The following is a 23204-nucleotide window of genomic DNA, read 5'->3' as shown; positions in this document are numbered from 1 at the left end:
GAGGAGCTCATTCCTTCTTTAACTTGTTCAGTAACATTTCTCTCCTTAGCTCCTGCTGGTAGCAAAAGAGCCCTTCATCTGCACATCTGTTTTCCCCATGGTTTTTGCTGCAGCGCGTGGGAAGCAGAGTGGTATGAGCCTAGTTAGCCTGTAAGCCATATCCCTGCCCTCTGCCGGTACCTAATCCATGCCAACTAAAGTGAATGGCCGTGACTATCCGAGGACAAGCCTGGAGATTTGTGCTGAATGAGCATAAACTCACACAGACACAAGCCACAGCCGCCAATGACGGGAGGAAACTTCCCCAGCGATGTTCCCCAGCAATACAAGATGCAGAGAGGATCAATATTTGATGACTCAGTCAAGTGATGGCCAGAGCTACTCTTCACCCAAGGCAAATAACCATGTCTGGTCACTTACCAAGGGGAAAAGTATCTATTATGGTCTTCCAATGCCTGCCCAGTTTCTGGGTGATGCTGTATATTATGCTTGTAAACGTCCAGGTTGTGTGGCCTGGGTAACACCTCACTCAGTCCCTGCTGTGTGCTGGCGACCAAACAGGGAACGGCCCTTGGTGAATTTCAACAGTGGTATTCGAGGGTTTACATTGTAATTGAATATGCTAAAATTTCCATTCCTGTCCTTATGGGCTAATGTGCAATGAGGTTGAGGGACTGTTATGATAATAATTAAGTACAAGTTCAGCACAGTTGATATGCTGCTGCTCTGCCTTCATCAGGGACTTTCTAGCTTAATAAGGCTCAAATCAAGTTTTAAAATGGAAATTACAAAATATTGTACATATTGTCATCTACCAGGGATACAAGGAGGGCAGAAACTACAATCACACTTCCCGCTACATCTTCCTGGCACATGTTTTACTAACAAGCTTCTCCCCAAACACTGGCAGAAGAAGGCTTGCATTTTTCCAGGTTGCAGCACCTAAGGGCGCCAGATCTGGGTATCTGGAAGCCCTCATGTTTTGGTATTTGAGAGACATCCAGGACTCACTTTTCAGAGGGAGCACGAAAGTCCCCAGCCCTGGCAGCCTGTGGCTTTGCCAGCAAACTGGGGAGTGTCTTCTCCCCAGCAATGGCCAGTGTCCTTCCGGCCTTTTATGGCTCCTGCATCAATAACGTGTCTGGAGATAAACCAACTCACTTCCTCGTATCTTCAATGAGACCAGTATCCAAAACAGACAAACCTCTGTCTGCAAACGTTCAAAGGAACCGCTCTGATGCTTGGAGGGTTGTCAGATAAAATACATGATGCCCAGCACACTGTGAGTTCCACATAAACAACGGACAATATTTTAGTATAGACATACTTGTACTAAAAAAAAAACAAAAAACAAAACTATTGTTTATCTGAAATTCACATTTAACTGGGCATCAATATTCTCCTTTGTGTGTGTGTGCACACATGTCTGTGCATGCACATACTAAATCTGGCAACATACAATCTGGCCTACGTAGCAAGAGTATACACACAGACCCTTGCTGCCAGAGTGAGTGCACCCTGGAAGCTTGAAAGCTACAGCTTCAGGACAAATGGAAATGGGCAGTTCATGCTGGGAGGAGATAAACAACTTGTTACTCCTAAGTGAAAGTTCTCGTGGGAATATACAGGACTCAACCGCTCTTGCATCAAATTGCAACTGAGGAGTGACAGCCAGTTATGCAGTGTGTTTGGGGACCAACTCCCAACCACTGAAGTGGACAGTGAGGGACCTGCTGTGTCTTCGTCTTGCAGACCCTGGATGAAATGAGGATGATAACAGTATCTACCTAATAGGGATGGTACCAAGTAACTGAATGAGTCGATGTGCATAAGACAATGCGCACAGGACTGCATATTCAGTAAAAGTCAATAAATGATGCCGTGATTATTGCTGCTGTTGTAATTTGGCTGTAGTTAGGGAAGAGAGAGCCTTAAGAAGACTGAAAATCTGTGTTCCCCCAACATGTATATGATGAAAATTAACCCCCCCACACACACATACTATGTGATGGTATGTGGAAGTGGGGCTTTGTGGAGGTGATTAGATCGTGAGAGTGAAGTCTTTCTGAATGGGGTTTGTGTGCCCTGATAAAAGGGACCCCAGAGAGCTCTTTCTCCCCTCCCACCATGTGAGGATGCAGTGAGAAGATGCCATCTATACACCAGGAAACAAGCCCTCACCACACACCAAATCTGCCTGCACCTTGATTCTAAACTTCCCAGCCTCTAGAACTATGAGGAATAAATTTCAGTTGTTTAAGCCACCCAGTCTATGATCTTTTGTGATAGCAACTAGATGTGGCTAAGACAGAAGGAGAAGCAAAAGCACCACCCTGCCAGTCCTTCGCGAACTCAGCAGAATGCAAACAGAAAGGCTGCTCCTGCTACTTCAAAACGGAGCTAGCTTAATGTTATTTATCAAATTTTTAATTATATGAATTGGGTAGAAACATGTCACCAGGGATGCCAAGTAATTAGAAATTAAGGAAAAACTATGGATTTGAGCTCCTGAATTGATTCTACCAAAACACATCCAGGTAACAGGAAATTAAGTTTTAACTCGTTGGCCTACTAGCAGAATGAGGCACAAAAAATCAGATGATAAAAAGCCAGCAGAGAGCCCTGGGAGATTCCCTGAGGTGCCCCTGAACAGACGCTCCCTGCACTAGAGACGGTCATGAGACTAAGACACCTCAGCCTCCAGGGCTCGAAGCCAGACAGGAGAGACAGCCCCACTTCTGAAACCAAAGACCTAGGTTCAAGTCCCAGATGCACAACCCATGAGGATAAACATATCTGCCAGGACTGAATCACAGGGCTGGGGTGAGGCTTGCAGGAAGTATAATTGCGGAAGCAGTTAGTCAGTGGGCAAATCCACTTCCCAGAGCAAGGTGGTGTGGGGTAGATTCTGTAGATACTCTGTAGAGACTCTTTGTTACTTAGTATCTGGATACAGGCTTTCTAGCAGGGAGAAAATAAATACTCAACTTATCTTTTTTGAACTGGACAAGGCTGATAGGAAGGCAACCTGAACACTTCCTTAAGAAGGGTACAGATGGAAAGCAACAGCAATGTAGGGGAGGAAATCATCACTTCTGGCTAAAGATTAGGGGAGATAGGCTTGGGGGGCGGGGAGTCAGAAGTTATGAGGCTAAGACAATGTAGACCTAGACATGGGAAAAAAACAGCTTCTGAACAAGGAACATGGTAGGGTATGGACTGGTAGGTACACAGTGAGGCCGGAGGGGAATGGGGTAAAATAATCTGTCCACAGACCAAAGACACATGTTTTTCTTTTAATTTAATTTTCTTCTTATTATCATTTTTAAATTATTTTATTTTAATTATACTTTTCTGGGGTACATGTGCAGAACATGCAGTTTTGTTCCATAGGTATACATGTGCCATAGTGCTTTGCTGCACCCATCAACCTGTATCTACATTAGGTATTTCTCCTAATGCTCTCCCTCTCCTAGCCCCTGACTCCCCGACAGGCCCTGGTGTGTGATGTTCCCCTCCCTGTGTCCATGTGTTCTCATTGTTCAACTCCCACTTTTGAGTGAGAACATGCGGTGCTGGGTTTTCTGTTCTTGAGACACATGATTTTTTACTAAAAGTAGAAATACGTATTCTATGTGAAACATGCAGTGCTTCCATGCTGGTTTGTTTGCCCTCTGTGAGCTTCTGCCCCTTGTTCATTTCATGAGGCACCTTACCTCCACCTTATCTATTTATTGCTGTTTTCCAAACTTGATTTGGGCACCATACATGTTCATGGCTGGCTATTTAAAATATTTTCCACAGGTTGCAAGCAAGATACCAATTTATCTTATGGCTGCAAGCAGAGCTGAAATGATCTGGCATTGCCACAGGGCAGACAGTTATTTCATGCCCTGTTAATTCCTAATGCAGTAACTACAATATCATTCCTATTTTAAAAGAGGTGCTTTCTTTTCTTTTTTAATATGTGGCCTAAGTGCCCAAATAAAGAACATCACTTCTAATGAGGCCAAGTCTCAAAACATAACCTCGTTACCACTGCTACCATCCTAATGCCAGGTTTCTAGCTTTAAGGCAGTTAAGAAGTCAAAGAAACTCTTCGTTCTTTACAGGCAATGCAAACACATCAGCAACACTAAATGTTCTCTTCACATCTGAAAATGCCAATCAGACGTGAGGGGCTGGTGTTTCCACCCAAAGACGGTCCAGGCCAGGGGGGTCCTTCTGCCACAGAACAGGCTCAGTAGAAAGCGCTGTCTCTGTGCATGTGACCACCATGAAACCAAGAGCCTCTGTGCTGTGACCACTCACTGGTTCCAAAGGCAGAACATCCATGGCAAGTCATGCCTTAAGAGCAGAGAGGGGCCGGGCGCGGTGGCTCAAGCCTGTAATCCCAGCACTTTGGGAGGCCGAGATGGGCGGATCACGAGGTCAGGAGATCGAGACCATCCTGGCTAACACAGTGAAACCCCGTCTCTACTAAAAAAAATACAAAAAACTAGCCGGGCGACGTGGCAGGCACCTGTAGTCCCAGCTACTCGGGAGGCTGAGGCAGGAGAATGGCGTAAACCCGGGAGGCGGAGCTTGCAGTGAGCTGAGATCCGGCCACTGCACTCCAGCCTGGGCGACAGAGCCAGACTCCGTCTCAAAAAAAAAAAAAAAAAAAAAAAGAGCAGAGAGGGCCCCGTCGCTAGGAGGATAAGACCTGGTCTGGACAGGCCTGGGGGAAGCACTGATCCATCACGATTCTGGCCGCCTGTTGCTTCAAGTCACTTTGGCTGATTCTCAACAGACTCTATTCATTGATATTGCTCAGCCCTCCCCTGTCACTTGACCCACTCCCACCGTGCCCCACTTCCTTATGCTCATGTCACTTCCTTCAAGGCAAGTCAGCCTCAGGTTCCCCTCCTGCATCCCCCACGCAGGGCCTGGTAATTCTATCACAGCCCTCAAAACCCTGCATCGGGGTTGCATGATTGATTTTTTTAGTCTCCCCATGAGATAGGGGACCACGTGTTCTCTTTACATCACTGCATCCCAGCACCCATTGCCATACTAGGTGGAGAGAAAGCCTCCAATCCCCAGTGGATGAAGCAAGGATGTGTGCTGAATAAACAGGTGCTGACTTCATCTAAAAAGTCTACAGGCCCCACCCGAGTACCCAGAAGCAACTGATATAAAGGCAAGAGCTTGAGCTTTAGCACCAAGCAGTCCCAGGTTCAAGTACCAGCTCTGTCACTGACTGAGGTATGACGTAGGGCAAGAGAAACCCTCTCTGAGGTTCAGTCTCTCCATCTGTAAAATAGTTATAATACCATCTACTTTGCATGCATGTGTTTATGAGGATTCAATGAGATGGTATACCTGGTATACAGGAAATGTGTAAGCCCATGACTATCCCAGTAGTAACTGTGTAGCTCCCATCTGTTGTGGGAACCCAGCAGCAAAGAAATTGGAGAGGACAAGAGCCCAGAGCTGCCTTGGGTTCTGGGACACCCAGCACTCTCAGCAGAAAGATGTGGATATAGGACCTAAGACAGCCCCACTAGGACCTAAGGCAGCCCCACAAGCTTCTGGGGCCAGAGAAAAGTATCATGAACTTGGAAGGAATTCTTCCGGCATGGCCCAGAGAACAGCATCATCTCTGACTAACCTCCCTCAGCTCATCCGACCACAAAGCTGCAGTGACCCCAGAACCAGGGTGATGCTTCACATCCAGCTTTTTGCTCTCTGGGAGTCTCCCACTCCCAAAGCTCCTCCACCCTATCAGGCACCAGACAAGCAGGCATAAATCTGTATGGGGTACAGGGCCAACTTCAGACCTGCTGAGATTTCATCTCCTGAAACAGTGACATCGCAACCACCCTCTTTTTCCTTCCTGCCAACCTTTGTCATCCCTGGAAACCTTATCGAGCTAGCTTCTCCTTGGCTTGCAGACAAGACAACTAATCATGGACCTAACAGCTCGTCAGCTTCAAAAGCAGCTCCCCTCATCCTGTGCCTGGCTGAGAAAATCAATGTGCCTTTGAGTTGCCGTGTGTACAGAGGGCCCCAGCTTCTGAGAACAAAAGAAGCGAGATGGCTGAACAGTTCCATAAACAGGGCTGGAAGTTTTCCCAGCCTGAGGGAAGGCTTATAGCAAGTGATATGTTAAACGGTAGATCCAAATATCTTTATCATGCCCCTGAACTGAGGAAAACAGCTCGGGTGGTAGAAAAATCACAGCTCCAAGACCCTGTGCAGGACTGTCCACTCCAACCCGCAGAAGAGTAGCTGGTTGGCGCCTTGCCTGGCGTGATGAAGATGCTGAGTCTATGGAAACTGCCTGATTGAATCCACCAAAGCAGGATGCAGAGTCCAAACTCAGAACGCCTCCTGTGATGTACAAAGTCCCATGGAAATCCCTGTTGCAATTTCCTGGTGGAAAGGACCAACCACACCCTATGCCAGAGCACACCCTCTGGGCTTCTCCGCCCTTGGAGCAGAAATGCCGGTGAGACGTGGGGGTTGATCTTGTCTGAAAAGGCCTTCTTCAGGGCTGTTTAAAAATCCATGTCCATGCCCATGGTAGACGATTCATAGCAACAAGCTCCCATTAACAGAAGAAGGCACTCATCCTCACGAATAATTAAGACAAACTCAAATTCAAATAGAAGGGGGTACCATCTCTCATCTATCAATAAGCAGGAGGATGTGGGGAAAATTGTAATCTCCAGGCATGGACATAGGCATGTGATTATGCAGCCAGAGGCAGAATCTAATAAACTGATCATGCCCAGACCTTATAACCCAGCAATTCTGGGTCCAGGTTGCCTATGTGCCCAAAAAGACATGTATAAGAACACTTATTGAAGTGTTATTTATAATGCTAAAAAACTGAAAGGAATCTAAAGTAGGGGCTATGGCCAGGGAAACGGCTCAAGTGTTTATATAGTAGAGTGCTATAGGACTGTGAAAAGGGATGAAGGAACCTCAGTATCAACATAGACACAGCTCAGACCACAGTGCAGAGTGGAAAAGGTAAACTGCAAACAATATGTAAATTGCACGTACACACACACACACACACACACACACACACACACAGAGTCCCACCCGACTTTAAGGGCTCAGCTTGTATCCCACCTGACCTAGGAAGTGTCTCTGACCATTCCAGCCCACTCTGCACTCCCAGGATGCTTATCATAAAAGCCCAGGCTGCTCTGCCTCTCAGCACTATTGATGACCTTCATGTACGTCAAGTCTCTTCAACTTGACCATGAGTCTGTGGGACAGAGAACATAGCTCCTATTCTCTCTGCAGACACCACAGCGCCTTGCACAGAGTAGGCACACAGGGTCCATATTTGCTGAGTGGCTCAGTGGGACAACTCCCTGAGCTCATGGGCAAGGCCACCACATAATGCATCATAGTAGGTGGCTTCTCTCTGAGAACCTAAAGCAAGCATCATGTCGCTGGCCGTTCCCACTGCCCACACTGCCATCTATGTCAGGAGGTCCTGGAAACCCCTCCCCATCCTGCCCGTCTCCCTTTCCCAAAGTTCTGAGGGGACAGACTGTTGTCTGCAAGTATGAGTACCACAAATAACTCCAAACATAAATATGGCCTAAAAATAGCCATAAATCATTCTGATTCCATCCAGCGACAATTCTAATTTATAACATGAGGAAAGAAAATGAACACTGTGGGTTGTTTTTTCCCCTCGGCTTCTCAGCTGCTGCTGAGGAAGAATTCCACCCTGCTGTTACTCACAAGCAGAAGTTCCTGATTTACGTATTACTAAAGATGAAATATACCAGGGGCCTACGGGCACATGAGCTACTGTGACTTTCAGTGTGAATTTCTGCAGCCCTATTATTCCCAGTGCGAGCAGCCTCCTTGTTCAGGGGCCCCACCCAGCTTTGCCTCACTCTCTACCTCTTCCTCCAGCGTAGGAGATGAGGGTCCTCCCAGGAAGAACCAAGCCCTGCCTCCTTTGGCTCCCTGCGATGATGGCTAATGCATTTGTACAATCACCGGTCACAGTCCTAGAGGTGCGTCCAGAGCAGTGTGTTTGGGGTAATCTGCATTTTAATGTTCCGTGCAGTCAATTAAACCACACTGTGCAAACACTGAGCACAGGAGAGTGCAGGTAACTGGAATTTCTTGGATAGAGGCTTTTCTTTGTGCATCTCCATAAAGCATTGTTATTAGGTATTTAAAAAAAATAATAAAACAAAAGTCATCTCTCTGTGAGGTCATGTAATACAAGCCATCTGATGCTATTTTTAACAGCCATAAAAGCACATGATTAATACAGAAAAAGTCATCATGACAAAGCACGTCACAAAAAACATTGGCGTGGAAGGGCAACCCATTGAACTCAAGTGGGTTTATGGTCCTAGCTATCCATCCAGTATGCTCGCAAACTCAACACACCAACAGACTCCAGAATGCCTCTCTTTGACCAGTTTGAAATAACAGGTGGATCATAAGCCAGCTTCTCAGCTCTGGGCCCAAGGTGGCACTTTCCCTATTCCCAGGGGAAGTTCCTTCCCAGGACCAGTAAGGACTCAGGGAAGTGGGTGCCTGTTGACTAGCAGGCCAAGACTTCACCTGGACTCATGCCCTCCCCCTCTACTGCTGTGACACATGGCTCGGGCCCTCTAATGACGGCAAAGAGGAATAAGGGAATTTCTCCATGGCTGCCCAAGATGGAGAGCCTGTGGGGTGAAAACAACAGCAAGGAAACCAGTGTTTACCCAAGGGCCAAAACCCGAAGTCGGCCCAAGATCCCAAGATGTTTCTGCAGGACCCCAACCATGCAAGAATCACGCACACCTGTGATCCCATCTAATGATCTCAAACCTCTAGTAAGGCTGACACACCCAGGGTTTGTCGGTGGAGGGGTGAAGCCAGGCTGTGTCGGGGGTCTACCAGCTCAGCAGGGGGAGGCCAGGGTCACCTCAAGAGGGAAGTTCCTTATGCTGCCTCCCCTCTTCCCTGACACTTTGCAAACTCTCAATGCACCCAGAGGCTCTTCTGTGATAAAGACAACAAATGAGTCCACAGGAACCTTGCAAATCCCCATCTATATACCAATGACTCCCAGGAAACAGGAATGCTTTAGTTCAATCCAGTTTCACTGAAAACTTGAATGGAGAACATAGGGTAAGAAGGTAGAAAAACGAAACAAAAACAAAACCAGGGTCTTGGCAAACAAAAATTCTTTGGACAGAGGTGACTCGCATCAAATTACTCCGAGCAATTCCATTCTCCACTGCAGCCTGCAAATGACATTTGTGCACCAAGGGAACCTTTTCTGCTGTTTACCTCCACTCCCTGGACCTTGAGTTTCATGTGGTCCTCTCTGGTCGTTTTCCCATCTTTCCTCTTTTTCCAGCAATACCCATCTTTCCTGTATTTCACTTTCTTCCTGTTGTAGAGTATCATTGAGCCATTCTGTGGTCTGGAAACAACAAATGGTTAAGTTACCAAGAGCACCAAGCAGAAGAAAAATTTATGAAGAAAGATATCGTCGACCAGTAAAAGTCTCTACAGAAAAGCAATATTCCACATTTGCTGGAACATAATTTTTCACCTTTTATTGCAGCTCCCTGGATTAACCATGTTTTATGGCCAGCCAAAATTTGCTTTGGATTTGGTACCTAATGAATTAAATGTGTCAATGATAGGCTTAAAAAACATCCCCTCAGTAATAACCACAGAGTAATCAGGATATACGATGTGGGGGCCTGAGCTCTGCACTGAAAAGTAGGCAAAAGAGAGACAGAAAGCAAAAAGAGCCAGGGGTGTCTTGGCAGCCTGCAATAGCTTATCTCTTGTGGAAGGATTTTCTACACATCTTTTAATCCATCACCCAGCATTAGGAAATAAATAAGTTTAACGCAGACGCTAGATGACTATGTTAAGAACAGACCAATGGCAGAGCTATTCACCGAGGCCAAATGCTCTTGGTTCATTGCCTGCATTTAGATTACTGCTAGATATGAAAGAGCATCTGCAGTCTTGCTTCCCAAGCAAGCTAAGTACCCGATTCTTTCCCATTTGGGCTTCAGCTGTCAGGGGTCTCAGATACTGCCAGGTAAAGTCATCTATTCAGTCCATAGCCAGAGTATCTCAGGGAAATAGTTGCCTGCTCGCTAAATGCTAAGAGTTAGATGGTCATTCTTGTAATGATGAAAAAGAAAAAGAACTTTGAATTTTCCAAAAAGAAAACATGCGTCCACCACAGAGAGGAGAGGCTGATGACGTGCATATCTGCAGATGCAGTGGTCAGGTCACATATTTGGGTTTGGAAACTCCAAGAAGAGAAAGAACTAAACCCCTCTAGCAGTTGAGGGCAATAAACTGCTTTCAGAATAAAGTTTCAGTAGCTGTGGGCAGATCCAACCTCAAGGAAGACTCCCCCAAAAGCTAGCAGCATCCCCTGCAGTGCTGCGCCACTCTGCACCTGAACGTGCAGCAGGGGAACAGGAACGCCAGTGATTCTGTGCGCCACGAGGCCAGCGCAGGCTTGCCATCTCACTCTCAGCTGCGGCCAGAGAGCTCTTTATACAAATAAGGCAAATGAAGTGGCTTCTTCAGCACGGCTTGTATGCTTCTCTGCTACAACGGAGGCGGAGGCGAGGAAACCACAAGTCAGCCATCTGTCCCCCTCAGGGCTGGGGCAAGACCCTCCAGCCCCTTTCTTTTCTTCTTGCTAGGAACAATGGGCCATTTCACAAGTGGCACAGAACATTGGCTGTTGATGGCTTCATATTCTATTGTCTGTGGGGAAAAAACAGCCCCACCAGGGTGACTGCAGCTAATTGTAGTTTCCACCCAGCCTGACTATGTCATTCAGTGGCAATATGATGACTAAACAGCAATTCCGCTGGAAATTACAGACTTTCAACAGCGACTCCCGATACTTCATTGTTTCCCGATCAGGGCACAATTGGTTTGTGTCAGTGTTGGTTTCCTCCCTAAGTCTGTACCGACTAAAACAATCAGGAAATGGCTCCACGTGCTTGTCACAACGCTGTCACCCGCCGGTATCTGTCTCCCGCTTACAAGTCTGCACTGGAAACCTTACAATTCGCTTCCATTTCTAAATGGCAGGTAGGCTCGTGCGTGGGGCCAACGATGCCAGCCTCTTCCCACTTCAGCCCCTCTCCAGATGTTTGTCCTTAATCTTCACAGTGCTGTAAGTCCTCCCTGCCCCTGAAAGACCAATTAGAAGGTGCCTGAGGTCCACGGACTGTGCTTAGGACCACTGCCTAAGGAATAAGCAAGGGAACTTGTTTAATCAAACAGGCAGGCTCTGTGTGTGGCTCATCCTCTCCAAAAACGAATGAAGACGTTCATGACAGTGTGGCAATGCCAGGTCTTCTTCTGTGGATGGGTTTTCTGTTACTGGAGAATGAAGATGCTCCATCCACAGGAGAAGACCCGACATTGATCCAATCCAGCCTCTCATGAGCTAAGACATGAACTGTGGTTTGTTCCATCCCTTGCCCTTTCTAAATATGACTAATAACCTCAGTAGTGTCCTCAGGCAAACTGTTCCCACATCGTAAGTGGTATGACCCACAGAGAGGGGACTCTCTCAAACACTGTCATGTACACAATCAGAATCACAACCGCACTCACCCTAGGAAACCCAGCTGCCTCCAGTGACCCACCCTTTGGCATTCTGAGAGTAGCCCTGTCATCTGGCACTTTCAGCAGGATACAATCCCACAGGGAACTTAAATGTCCAGCTTAAATGGCCTTAATAAATGGAATCATCATTTTAACTTGCAATAATGAGCAACCTAATAGTGTTTAATCCGCCAATCTGATTTTAATAGAACTTGTTTGACTCTGTGTGATGGGGAAGGCCCTTACCACAACTCAGGGTCCTAGGAACAGCAAAGGGGAAAGACAGGCTGCAGAAGGGCCCCTGTGCCCCCCAAGGCAAAGAAAATTAGGCTGTACTGCCGTCCCAGAAAAGAATCAAAATCAAGTCAGACCCAGCACTTTTGGAGGCCGAGGTGCGTGGATCACTTGAGGACAGGAGTTTGGGACCAGCCTGGCCAACATGGTGAAACTCCATCTCTACAAAAAAACGCAAAAAATTAGCTGGGCATGGTGGCAGGTGCCTGTAATTCCAGCTACTCGGGAGGCTGAGGCAGGAGACTCTCTTGAACCTGGGAGACAGAGGTTGCAGTGAGCTGAGATTGTGACATTGCACTCCAGCCTGGGTGACAGAACAAGATTCCATCTCAAAAAAAAAAAAAAAAAAAAAAAAAAAGCAAGTCAGAGCTGGTGGGAAGGCATCAGAGGAGGGAAGTGGGGTCCTGCTCTGGGAGGAATGACAGGTGGGCTAGACCACAGGGTCCAGTCAGGGGAGGACTTTAACACACTTCATGATGGCATAAAAGATAGTCCCCCTCCTACAAGAACAGCAGGAAAATAGGAATGGAATTGCAGACGGAGAGGATAACAGAAGCTTCGTAGATCAGGCATGGAAGCCCTGCAACTTAATAATGTCACCTACTTCCAGTTATTGCTGACTTACTGTGTGCCCGGTGCCGGTGGAGCACACCACTTGTGCATCTGTATCATTTATACCTAAGTCTATATCCGTACCTGTACCTATAACCTATAACTATGATCCAGATTATTTGCATCCTTGCACCCACCCTGTGAGGTAGGTGTTATTATCATTCCCAACATATAATCAAACCATTCTAGCCACAAAGTGTTCAGGCAGGATACACGCTGAGTTGGTCCGACTCCAGGGTTGCCCCTAAGGCTGCTGGGCTAGCACAGGCTGTGGGGCCAGTCTCTGTTCTGCTCTACCAGCTGGGTGATCATTACTGCCCTGAAAGCACCCCTTACCCGACGGACAGGGATTTGGTGGGTGAATCCCAAACTTCCTTTCTCTGTGGCTGGGGTCACACTGGGGCAATCCCAGGCTTCCCTGCCCAGTGGAGGGGGTCACTCTGGGGCAATCCCAGGCTTTCCTGCCCAGTGGCTGGGGTCACTCTGGGGCAATCCCAGGCTTCCCTGCCCAGTGGCCGGGGTCACTCTGGGGCAATCCCAGGTTTCCCTGCCCAGTGGAGGGGGTCACCCTCCTTGTAAGCTCCAGTTCCCACAGTGGTGACTTGCAGGGGGAATGGCCCTTCATTTGCATTCCTCCTCCCCCTCTTTCACTTCCACATGCCCTGACTGCTGTTTCCTGGGATAGCTTCTCAGATAAACTGTTCACACTCAAGTCTTCATCGCGGGATCTCCTTCCGGGGAAGCTGAACGAAGGCTGATGGTGTGAGACAGCCACAGGGAAACCTTCTGAGACCTCCACCGCAGCCATGCAGAGGCATGTCAAGAAAAACACGAGGATAACAGGGAGCTTCATTCTCACTACAGGGGTTTCTAGCCAAGGAAACCTTTTATCTAAGAGATTAATAGCCAGCAAAACCAATAGCACTCAGTGCAACATGGCAAAAAGGTCATGGGATCAATGGAAACCTACTACAAATTGTAACAGTAAAGAGATAGATATAAAGTTAGCTTATATTTTAATTATCTAGCCAAGAAAGATATAATATCTACATAATATCTATAAGCTACTGGCTTATAGATACATATTCTATAAGATTATATGTATTATATATATAATACAGTCTTAGTAAGACTGCATAGATTACACAGGGTAAGACTGTATATGATACATATTATATATGAGAAGTATATAAAATATCTATATGCTATTAGCCTATAGATTATCAGCCAATAGCTTATAGACATTGTATGAATGTGTGTATGTGTGTGTGTGTGTGTGGGTGTATGTGTGTATATATATATATATATATCTTGGCTAGATAATTAAAATATAAACTATTGACTAGATAGATTGATGGAATGATGGAAGTCCCCATTTACTATAGAGAAACAAAATCAAATGCCTAGGCATACGTTTAACAAGAAATTCCCAAAACCTAAAAATAAAAATTCTAAAAATATTCTAAAAGACACAAGAGTAGGTTTTGATTCACGCAAAAACATAACATGTCTTGGTTAGGTAGAGTCGCGATCATTAAAATGTCAATCTTCCCAAGTTAATTTATAAATGCGACGTCGTAACAATGAGAATCCCATCAGGAATTTTTTTTTCTGGATCTAGAACATTTTACTCTAAAATTTATTTGAAAGGAAGAAGCACTAAGAATAGCCAAATAAACCTCCCAAAAGAAGCCCAAGGTATAGGGGCTAGCGTTACCAGCTATTAACACATACAAGAAAACTTTTATATCTTAAAAAGTATGGAAATTACACATGCATCGACGAGCCAATGGAACAGAATAGAAAATTCAGAAATAATCCCACCTCCATACACAAATTTAGGATACACAATTAAGGAGGTATCTCAAGTCAGTGGGAGAAGGGTCAAGTTTTCCTTTTTTTTTTTTTTTTTTTTTTGAGACGGAGTCTCGCTCTGTCACACAGGCTGGAGTGCAGTGGCCGGATCTCGGCTCACCGCAAGCTCTGCCTCCCGGGTTCCCGCCATTCTCCTGCCTCAGCCTCCTGAGTAGCTGGGACTACAGGCGCCCGCCACCTCGCCCGGCTAGTTTTTGTATTTTTAGTAGAGACGGGGTTTCACGGTGTTAGCCAGGATGGTCTCGATCTCCTGACCTCGTGACCCGCCCACCTCGGCCTCCCAAAGTGCTGAGATTGCAGGTGTGAGTCACCGCGCCCGCCTCTTTTTTTTTTTTTAAGAGTATCTGGGATTACAGGTGCCCACCTCCATATCTGGCTTTTTTTTTTTCCCCCTGTATTTTCAGTAGAGATGGGGTTTCACTGTATTAGCCAGGATGGTCTGGATCTCCTAACCTAATGATCCACCGCCTTGGCCTCCCAAAGTGCTGGGAGTACAGGCCTGAGCCACCGCGCCTGGCCGAAGAGGTCAAGTTTTTCATAAGTGAAATCGGGAGACCTAGAAGGCACATGAAAAAGACAAAACTGGGTCTACCCCTCACATCATACAGCAGCACTGATGCTAAACAGTCAAGAGATTTCAATGTAATAAATAAAATCATACCTACTCTACAAGAAAACATAGGTGAATTTCTCTATATCCTGAAAGTGGAGAAAACTTTCTTGACCATGATTCAAAACCCAGCAACAATATGTGAAAGATACTTACATCTTATTAGATAAAAATAAAACTGCCAGACTGTTTTCTACCATGGCGGCACCATTTTCCATTCATTCCCACTAGGAATGGAGGAGGGTTCCAATTTCTCCACATCCTCCCAACGTTTGACATTATTCGTCTCTTGGATAATAAGCATCCTAGTGATTGTATCGTGGTTTTAATTTGCATTTCCCTAATAACTAATGATGTTGAGCACCTTTACATGTCCTTGTTAGTCATTCGAATAGACATTGAATCTATTTGAATCTCTTGCCTACTTTTAATTGAGTTGTCTTCTAGTTTTTTGAGTTTTAAGAGCTCTTTACATATAATCTAGATACAAGTCCTTTATCAGACATATGATTTGCAAATACTTTCTCCCAATCCATAACTTGTTTCCTCCTTTTCTTAATGGCTTGATGGTTTCTTTAAATGAGTAAAATTTTCTACTTTGGTAAGTTCCAATTTATTAATTTTTTCTTTTATGAATAGTGCTTAGTCTCATTTAAGGATGCTTTGCCTAACCCAAGGTCATAAACATGTCTTATGTCTTCTTCTAAGACTTTTATATCTTTAGCTCTTGCATTTAGGTCATGATCCATTTTGAGTGAATTTTTGCATATGGTGTGAGGTAAAGGTCAAGTTTATTTTTGTCATTGACTATCCAATTATCCCAGCACCATTTTTTGAATTAAAAAAGCCTGTTTTCTCCACTCCCAACTCCACTGAATTGCTTTTGCACCTTTGTTGAAAATAAATTGACCATAAACATAAGATTTTATTTCTGAACTTTCTCTTCTGTTCCATTGTCTATTTTTATGCCAATACTATCTATCTTGATTGTAGTAGCTTTATAAAAAGTTCTGAAATCAGGGACTATAAGTCCTCTAACTTTGTTCTTCTTTTTCAAAATTGTTTTGGCTATTTTAAGTCCTTTGTATTTTCAGATATATTTTAGGGTTAGCTTGACAATTTCTGAGGAAAAAAGGCTCCTAGAATTTTCATCAGAGTTGTACTGAATCTAGAAATCATTTTGAGAGAATTGCCATCTTAACAATATTGAGTCTTCCAACCACTTTCAATTGCAAAACATGGAATGTCTTTCTATCCAGGTAAATCTGTAATTTCTTTCATTAAGACTTTGTAGTTTTCAATATATGGGTTTTATACTTTGTAACTTAAATTTATCCTCTGCACTTTATTATTTTTGATGCTATTGTGAATGAAATTATTTTCTCAATTTCATTTTTGGATTGTTCATTTGTACTATATAGAAATACAATTGAATTTTGTATGTTGATGTTATCCTGTGACCCTTGCTAAACCTATTTATTAGTTCTAGTAAATTTTTTTGTAGATTCTTTAGGATAGTTTACATATATAATTAAGTCATTTGTGAAAAAGGGTAGCTTCACTTTCTTCTTCCCACTGTGGATGCTTTTCTTTCTCTTGCTTTATTGCACTGGCTGGCAGCTCCAGTCCAATGCTGAATAGAAGTGGTGAAATCAACACTTTGCCCTGTTCCTCATTTTAGGGGGAAGCATATAGTCTTTCATCATTAAGTATGATGCTAGCTGTATGGAAGACTTAAACTAATATGAAAAGGACTCCAGACCAGGTGTGGTGGCTCACATGTGTAATCTCAGCACTTTGGGAGGCTGAGGAGGGCAGATTGCTTGAGCTCATGAGTTCAAGACCAGCCTGGGCAACATGGCAAAATCCTATCTCTACAAGAAAGTAGCCAGATGTGGTGGCACATGCCTGTGGTCCCAGCTACTCAGGAGGCTGAGGTGAGAGAATCACTTGAGCCCAGGAGGCAGAGGTTATAGTGAACCAAGATAGCACCACTGCACTCCAGCTGGGTAACAGAGTGAGACCCCATCTCAATTAAAAAAAAAAAAAAAAAGACTCCAGAACCAACTTGAAGAGGCTCGCACTAACCAAAGATGGGACAATTTGAACATCAACATTTGACTGAAATTCATTAAATATGTTTAAATCCATGAGTTCATAATAGTCCTCAAACAAACAAAAAACTAATTGCTCATTGTTGGAAGATGCTAGTGACCCAATACATTATTTTGAAAACTAAAAAAGTATTAAAAAAGCAGGGGAGAATTAGGCACGTACCCTACCTTCCCTGTAAAAACTGTTCTTTTGAGTTACCAAATAGGAGAAGAAAGGACTTTCTCTATAAAAGTATTCCAGCCAATAAATGAAGAAGAAATGAGAGAATTAAAATATCATGATTTTGTAATCCCTAATGAATGAATGGATCTGGGCATGGATCATCAATGGTGGCTGACATCACAAAAGGGAGACAACCAGATAGTATGTGTCCTCCGCTATGGCTTGGATGTGTCCCCCCAAAGGTCATGTGTTGGAAACTTAATCCCCACTACAACCCTGTTGGGAGGTCAGGCCTAATGAGCGGTGATTAGGTCATGAATGGATTAATGTCATTATCTTGGGAGTGAGTTAGTTATTACAGGAGTGGCTTTTTTATAAAAGTGAGTCTGGTGGCCCCCTCCTCCTCTCTCTTTCTCATTCTCTCATTCTTGCCCTCTCTTGCCCTTCCACCTTCCACCATGGGATGATGTAGTATAAAGGCCCTCACCAGGTGCCATGCTCCTGAATTTCCCAGCCTCCAGGACCGTGAGCCCAATAAACTTCTATTGTTTATGAATTACCCAGTCTGTGGTATTCCATTATAGCAACACAAATGGACTAAGACATCCCCTGACAGAGGTATAATTTGCTGGAAAAAAAAAAAAAAAAACTTGACCTTGAAGCTATTCAGAACTCTTGCTCTAAACTCCACTTTCTACCATCTGCAGAGGGCACTGGGACATGGTATGGTAAATGATGCCATGGGTATACAGTCAGCAAAATCCAAACTATGGAAAACTCTACAGGGCGAATGACTTGGCTTCTTTAACCAATTCTCTGAGGAAGAATGAGTAAGAGAGAAAAAAAGAGCAGGAGTGTGCTGGAATGAGAACATATAGACTGAAAAAGACGAAGAAATAATCAACCAATTGCAATATGTAGACCTTACTTGGATACTGGCTGAGTCAAACAAACTGTAAAATGAAAGATGGCATTTGTGAAACAACTGAAATGTTGAACAGTGACTGGGTATGTAATGAGATTTAGAATTATTATTCATTTGTAACAGTGATCAGTGTAGTACAGAAGTATTTTTTTTTTAAAGAGAACTTATCTTTTAGAGAAGTATACTGAAATATTTACTGACGAAATTATACAATGTCTGAGAGATGCTTCCAAATAACGTTGAGGGAAGGAATGGGAGAGTATGGACGAAATAAGACTGACCGTGATATAATAACAACAAGAATTCAAACAACCAACAATTATTGAGTGCTTACCGAATAGCAAGCACTGATATAAAATTGTCCGTCCTCCCCACCGGACTGCAAGCTGTGCAGAGGCAGGGCTGTGGCACCCACGGCACCCCGCACGAATGCTCGACCATGATAGCTGCTCAGTAAATATATTTTGTTTTGTTCTGACATGGAGTCTCGCTCTGTCACCCAGACTAGAGTGCAATGGCACGACCTTGGCACACTGTAACTTGCACCTCCTGGGTTCAAGCAATTCTCCTGTCTCAGCCTCCCTGGAAGCTGGGATTACAGGTGCATGCCCCAAGCCCTGCTAATTTTTCTATTTTTAGTACAGACGAGGTTTCACCATGTTGGTCACGCTGGTCTTGAACTCCTGACCTCAGATGATCTGCCCGCTTCGGCCTCCCAAAGTGCTGGGATTATAGGCGTGAGCCACCGCACTGGGCTCTGCTCAGTAAATATTAACTGAACAAATCAGTGAACATCAGCACAGAGTTTCAAGCTAAGCCCCTGGGAGCCCTGGGAAGGAACCATGAAGGAATTCCTCCAGTCTTGCTCTGGAGCGAGGCTTGGTCATTCCATGTTCTATTCTTCACATGTATTAACTGCTTAATGCTCAGAACTACCTATGAGGAAGCACTGCTCTTATATCCATTTCAGAGTTGAGTACACTGAGTGTTTAAGCAAATTTTCAAAGTCAGAGGACTAGTAAGTGTGAGAGTCAAGATTCAAATCCAGACTATCTGACTTCAGCCCATTTGCTGTAAACCACCAAGTCTCACCCCTGTTGCCATTCTGTGCCCAAGCTTCAGATGCATCTCTCCCTTTGAATCCTATAAAACTATCCAGGATTTCTTTTTTTTTTTTTTTTTTTTGAGATGGAGTCTCGCTCAGTCGCCCAGGCTGGAGTGCAGTGGCGCGATCTCAGCTTACTGCAAGCTCCGCCTTCCGGGTTCACGCCATTCTCCTGCCTCAGCCTCCCGAGTAGCTGGGACTACAGGCGCCCGCCGCCCCGCCCAGCTATTTTTTTGTATTTTTAGTAGAGACGGGGTTTCACCGTGTTAGCCAGGATGGTCTCGATCTCCTGACCTCGTGATCCGCCCGCCTCGGCCTCCCAAAGTGCTGGGATTACAGGCATGAGCCACCACGCCCGGCCACTATCCAGGATTTCTATAGTAAAATTTTTTCACTTTAAAAAAAAAGAAATAAGACTGACCATATTAAAGTTGAATGATACGCATATGGGAATTCATTATGCTGGTCTGTTTATATTTGTAGATTTTTGAAATTTTCCATAATAGAATATTTTTTAAAAGATTATCATGAGATTTGGAGTGAGATCTAGGTTGTATCTTAAATTTTAGCTCAGCTCCTTAAGAGCTGTGTGATCTTGAACAAATTCCTTGGTCTCTCTGTTTTAGTGAGTAGGATGTGTGTAAAGTACCCAGCGTGCTGCCTATCATACAGCACATGTTCTCTGTACTAACAGACTTGTCCTCTTTTTGTAGGGTTCTCCTGTGAGGAGTAACAATGAAGGGACTGAGCGAGTAATTAAATGGTGCACTGTAAGGTGCACTGGCAAACCCACCCATGGGAGAGGCCATCCCCAAACACGGGCAGCTCACAGGCTCACCTATCACTTTAGGGAGTGATATTTTTCAAATTAGGTAGATAAAAGATGATTAATAACTGAAGATCAGAGGGGTGATGTGTTCTTGAGACATTTTGCGTGTGGACATTAAGTAGAAATTTATGGAGCAACTCGGGATTGAATTGAAGACTAGGTTAATTCTGCAAAATAAAAAGTGTGGACACTCTTTCCAGTGTCTTGCTTTAGAAATCAATGCATCCAAGACAGGTCTGCTTCATGGCCCCTCTCCCCCAAACCCCCACTTTCTCTGTCACTAACCGATCATTTCCAGGACCTCAACAACCACCAATTTCTTCTGTGCAGACAGCTGAGACCCAGCCTGCTATTCCAGCGATCCGTGGAGTTGCGGTGGATCTTTCTCCTGTCAGCCCATTCCCCCAGTCCTGGCCCGGAGGCAGCAGATTTTGTGCAATAAGCTCTGTTCAGGGTGACTGGCTATTGCTTCACTGAATTCATAAGATCTGTTACTTGCAGCACCCCTTTAAGAACAGATGATGTCCCAGTTCCCAGTGGGACTCCAGGAACAGCATCTGCATGGCTTCTAAAGAATTCTTTTTCAACTGGAACCCAAACCCTAGGTCAGCTCTGCTCTTTCCTCCCAACGCCTTTGGTCCTGTCGCTCCTGCCACAAGGCACAGGGAAGGACCTGGCTGGAGGGAAAGGCAGTTCATGCAGTTCCAACTGCCTCCCAGCCCTGACCCCAAATGTCAATCAGGCTCCTGTGACAAGACAGGGCCTGCAGTGTCCTAGAAGAGTGGACACTATTCCTGAGGCCAGTGCTGAATCTCTGTTCCAGTGGGCAGTTGGAAAATGAGAAATGTCACCCTTTATTGCAGCTTACATATTTCATGCACCTGCACCTTTCTCTCTGATCTTTCCAACACGGAATGGCCTGATTTCCATGCACCATTAGAGGTACGTGGCCTGGACTAAAATGTCCGTAACAACCAGGACAACTGCGACAACAAGAAGAGTTGCTGTTTATTCTGCATGGACCTTGTGTCAGGTGCCGGGGAGGACCCTTTACACCCATGTTTCATTTTAGTCTGACAGTCACTTTAGTAGCTGGGTATTACTATCTTCATTTTACAGGGTGAGAAGGCTTGGGGCACACAGAAGGGAAGTAACTTCCCCAATGTCGCACAGCCGGTAAGGGGAGAACCAGGGAATTGCCCCACTGCACCCCTTCCTGATGTCTTGTTTCAAATCCCTGGCACATCCCAGCTACCCCTCCCCTTCTATAGTTGCAACATTCATGGTACTTTGGGGACCCCAAGAACTGCTCATGGCGAAACACATCATACAGAGCAAGGACAGGCTCAGCCTGATTTAAATTGTAGTTCTTCCTTTTGTTGCAAGGGGAGGGAAAAAGTGCGATGAAGGAACGAGACTCTGCTTATCTCTCCCTCGCACAAACCCGGCGAGGGCGGTAATTGATGCCTTGCACATAGCAAGGTTGACAGGACGCCACACGGAACCCCGAGAAGCCACGGCGACAGCCCGAATCTCACAGGAAGGAACTGGCTTATTAACTTTCAACCAGGAGACTTCTTCTGACTTGTTTACAGAGGTCTTCACGATTTGGGGGACACGGAGCAAGAAAACTGGTTACAAGCATTCCGCGTCCTCCCCCACACCGCGCAGCCCGGCCACTCTCAGCTATTTATGGAAAGAGGGGGAAGAAAAGGCTGACAGGCCCAGCCCAGGCTGCAATCTGCCAGATATGAAAACCAATTGCTTCTCATAATAAATTCCAGCTGGAGCCATAGGAATAATAAGGACAAGGAGAAGGTAGCACCAATTTGCTTTATTTGATTAGCTCCTTCTTGGGCGGTCCAACCCCAGCTTCTTTTCATTAAAATAAGGGCAAATTGAAAATCGTAAAAGAGGTTTTCTTATCGGAGAACAAACGACTAGATAGATTCGTCGGCCTAAAAGCCCCTCACAAGCCACAAGACGGCCGTGATTGCTCCTGCTCTTGCTGTGTTCAATGGGCAGGACCCAGAAGCTGGCACTTCCAAAGAGCTTCGTTCGCAGAGATTTAGCACATGCTTTCATTTTTTCTTTTCTTTTCTTTTCTTTTTTTTTTTTTTTTTGGAGATGGAGTCTCGCTTTGTCACCCAGGCTGGAGTGCAATGGCGTGATCTCTGCTCACTGCAACCTCCGCCTCTTGGGCTCAAGTAATTCTCCTGCCTCACCCTCCCGAGTAGCTGGGACAACAGGCACCCACCAAACACGCCCGGCTAATTTTTGTATTTTTAGTAGAGATGGAGGTTTCACCGTGTTGGCCAGGCTAGTTTCGAACTCCCGGCCTCAAATGATCCACCTGCCTCAGCCTCCCAAAATGCTGGGATTACAGAGGTGAGCCACCGCGCCCGGCCTCATTTTTCTGAATAAAAGCAAGGACAGTCAATGGCTCTATCCTGTAGCTAGTGCTTCATGCAGTCAGTCTCATTTAATCCTTGCTATAACCCTAGGAAGGTTGACCCCAAAAAGTCAAGCAAGAGGAGAAGCTGGCAGGTCGGGGCAGACCTAGATTCCATCTCTAGGGCCACGATGCTTTGGTGGAGGCTTGAGAACAGGATGAGGGGTGGCTAGGGCTTCCAGAACTCAGAGGCAGAAGTCAATTTGTATTTCTGGCCAGGCACGGTGGCTCATACCTGTAATCCCAACACTTTGGGAGGCCAAGACAGGAGCATCACCTGAGGTCAGGAGTTCGAGACCAGCCTGACCAACATGGTGAAACCCCATCTCTACTAAAACTACAAAAATTAGCCAGGCATGGTGGCAGGCGCCTTTAATCCCAGCTACTTAGGAGGCCGAGGTGTAAGAATCACTTGAACCTGGGAAGTGGAGGTTGCAGTGAGCTATGATCACACCATCACCCTCCAGCCTGGGTGACAAAGTGAGACTGCCTAAAAGAGAAAAAAAAAAAAAAAAGTCCACTTGTATTTCCCAAGACCGTTAAACCACAGTTTGTTCATATAAATTGTCCCTGGAGGTCCCTGAAAAGAAGAGGCTGCCC

The 23204-nt window shown here is 45.3% G+C and overlaps 1 protein-coding gene across 6 annotated transcripts in view; it reads right to left on the bottom strand.

The window, feature by feature from the left end:
* The window catches only part of CAMTA1 (calmodulin binding transcription activator 1), a 969422-nt gene that overhangs the window by 493731 nt on the left and 452487 nt on the right, over nt 1-23204 (bottom strand). For all 6 annotated transcript variants that reach the window (XM_025367744.1, XM_025367761.1, XM_025367771.1 and 3 more), the window contains one exon: nt 9313-9448. In XM_025367744.1, coding sequence (XP_025223529.1) covers nt 9313-9448 — 136 coding nt within the window. The remainder of the gene's footprint in view (nt 1-9312; nt 9449-23204) is intronic.

Source organism: Theropithecus gelada, chromosome 1 (assembly GCF_003255815.1).
Source record: "Theropithecus gelada isolate Dixy chromosome 1, Tgel_1.0, whole genome shotgun sequence".
In the NCBI taxonomy this organism is placed as follows: domain Eukaryota; kingdom Metazoa; phylum Chordata; class Mammalia; order Primates; family Cercopithecidae; genus Theropithecus; species Theropithecus gelada.
This window is presented reverse-complemented; position numbering and strand designations above follow the sequence as displayed.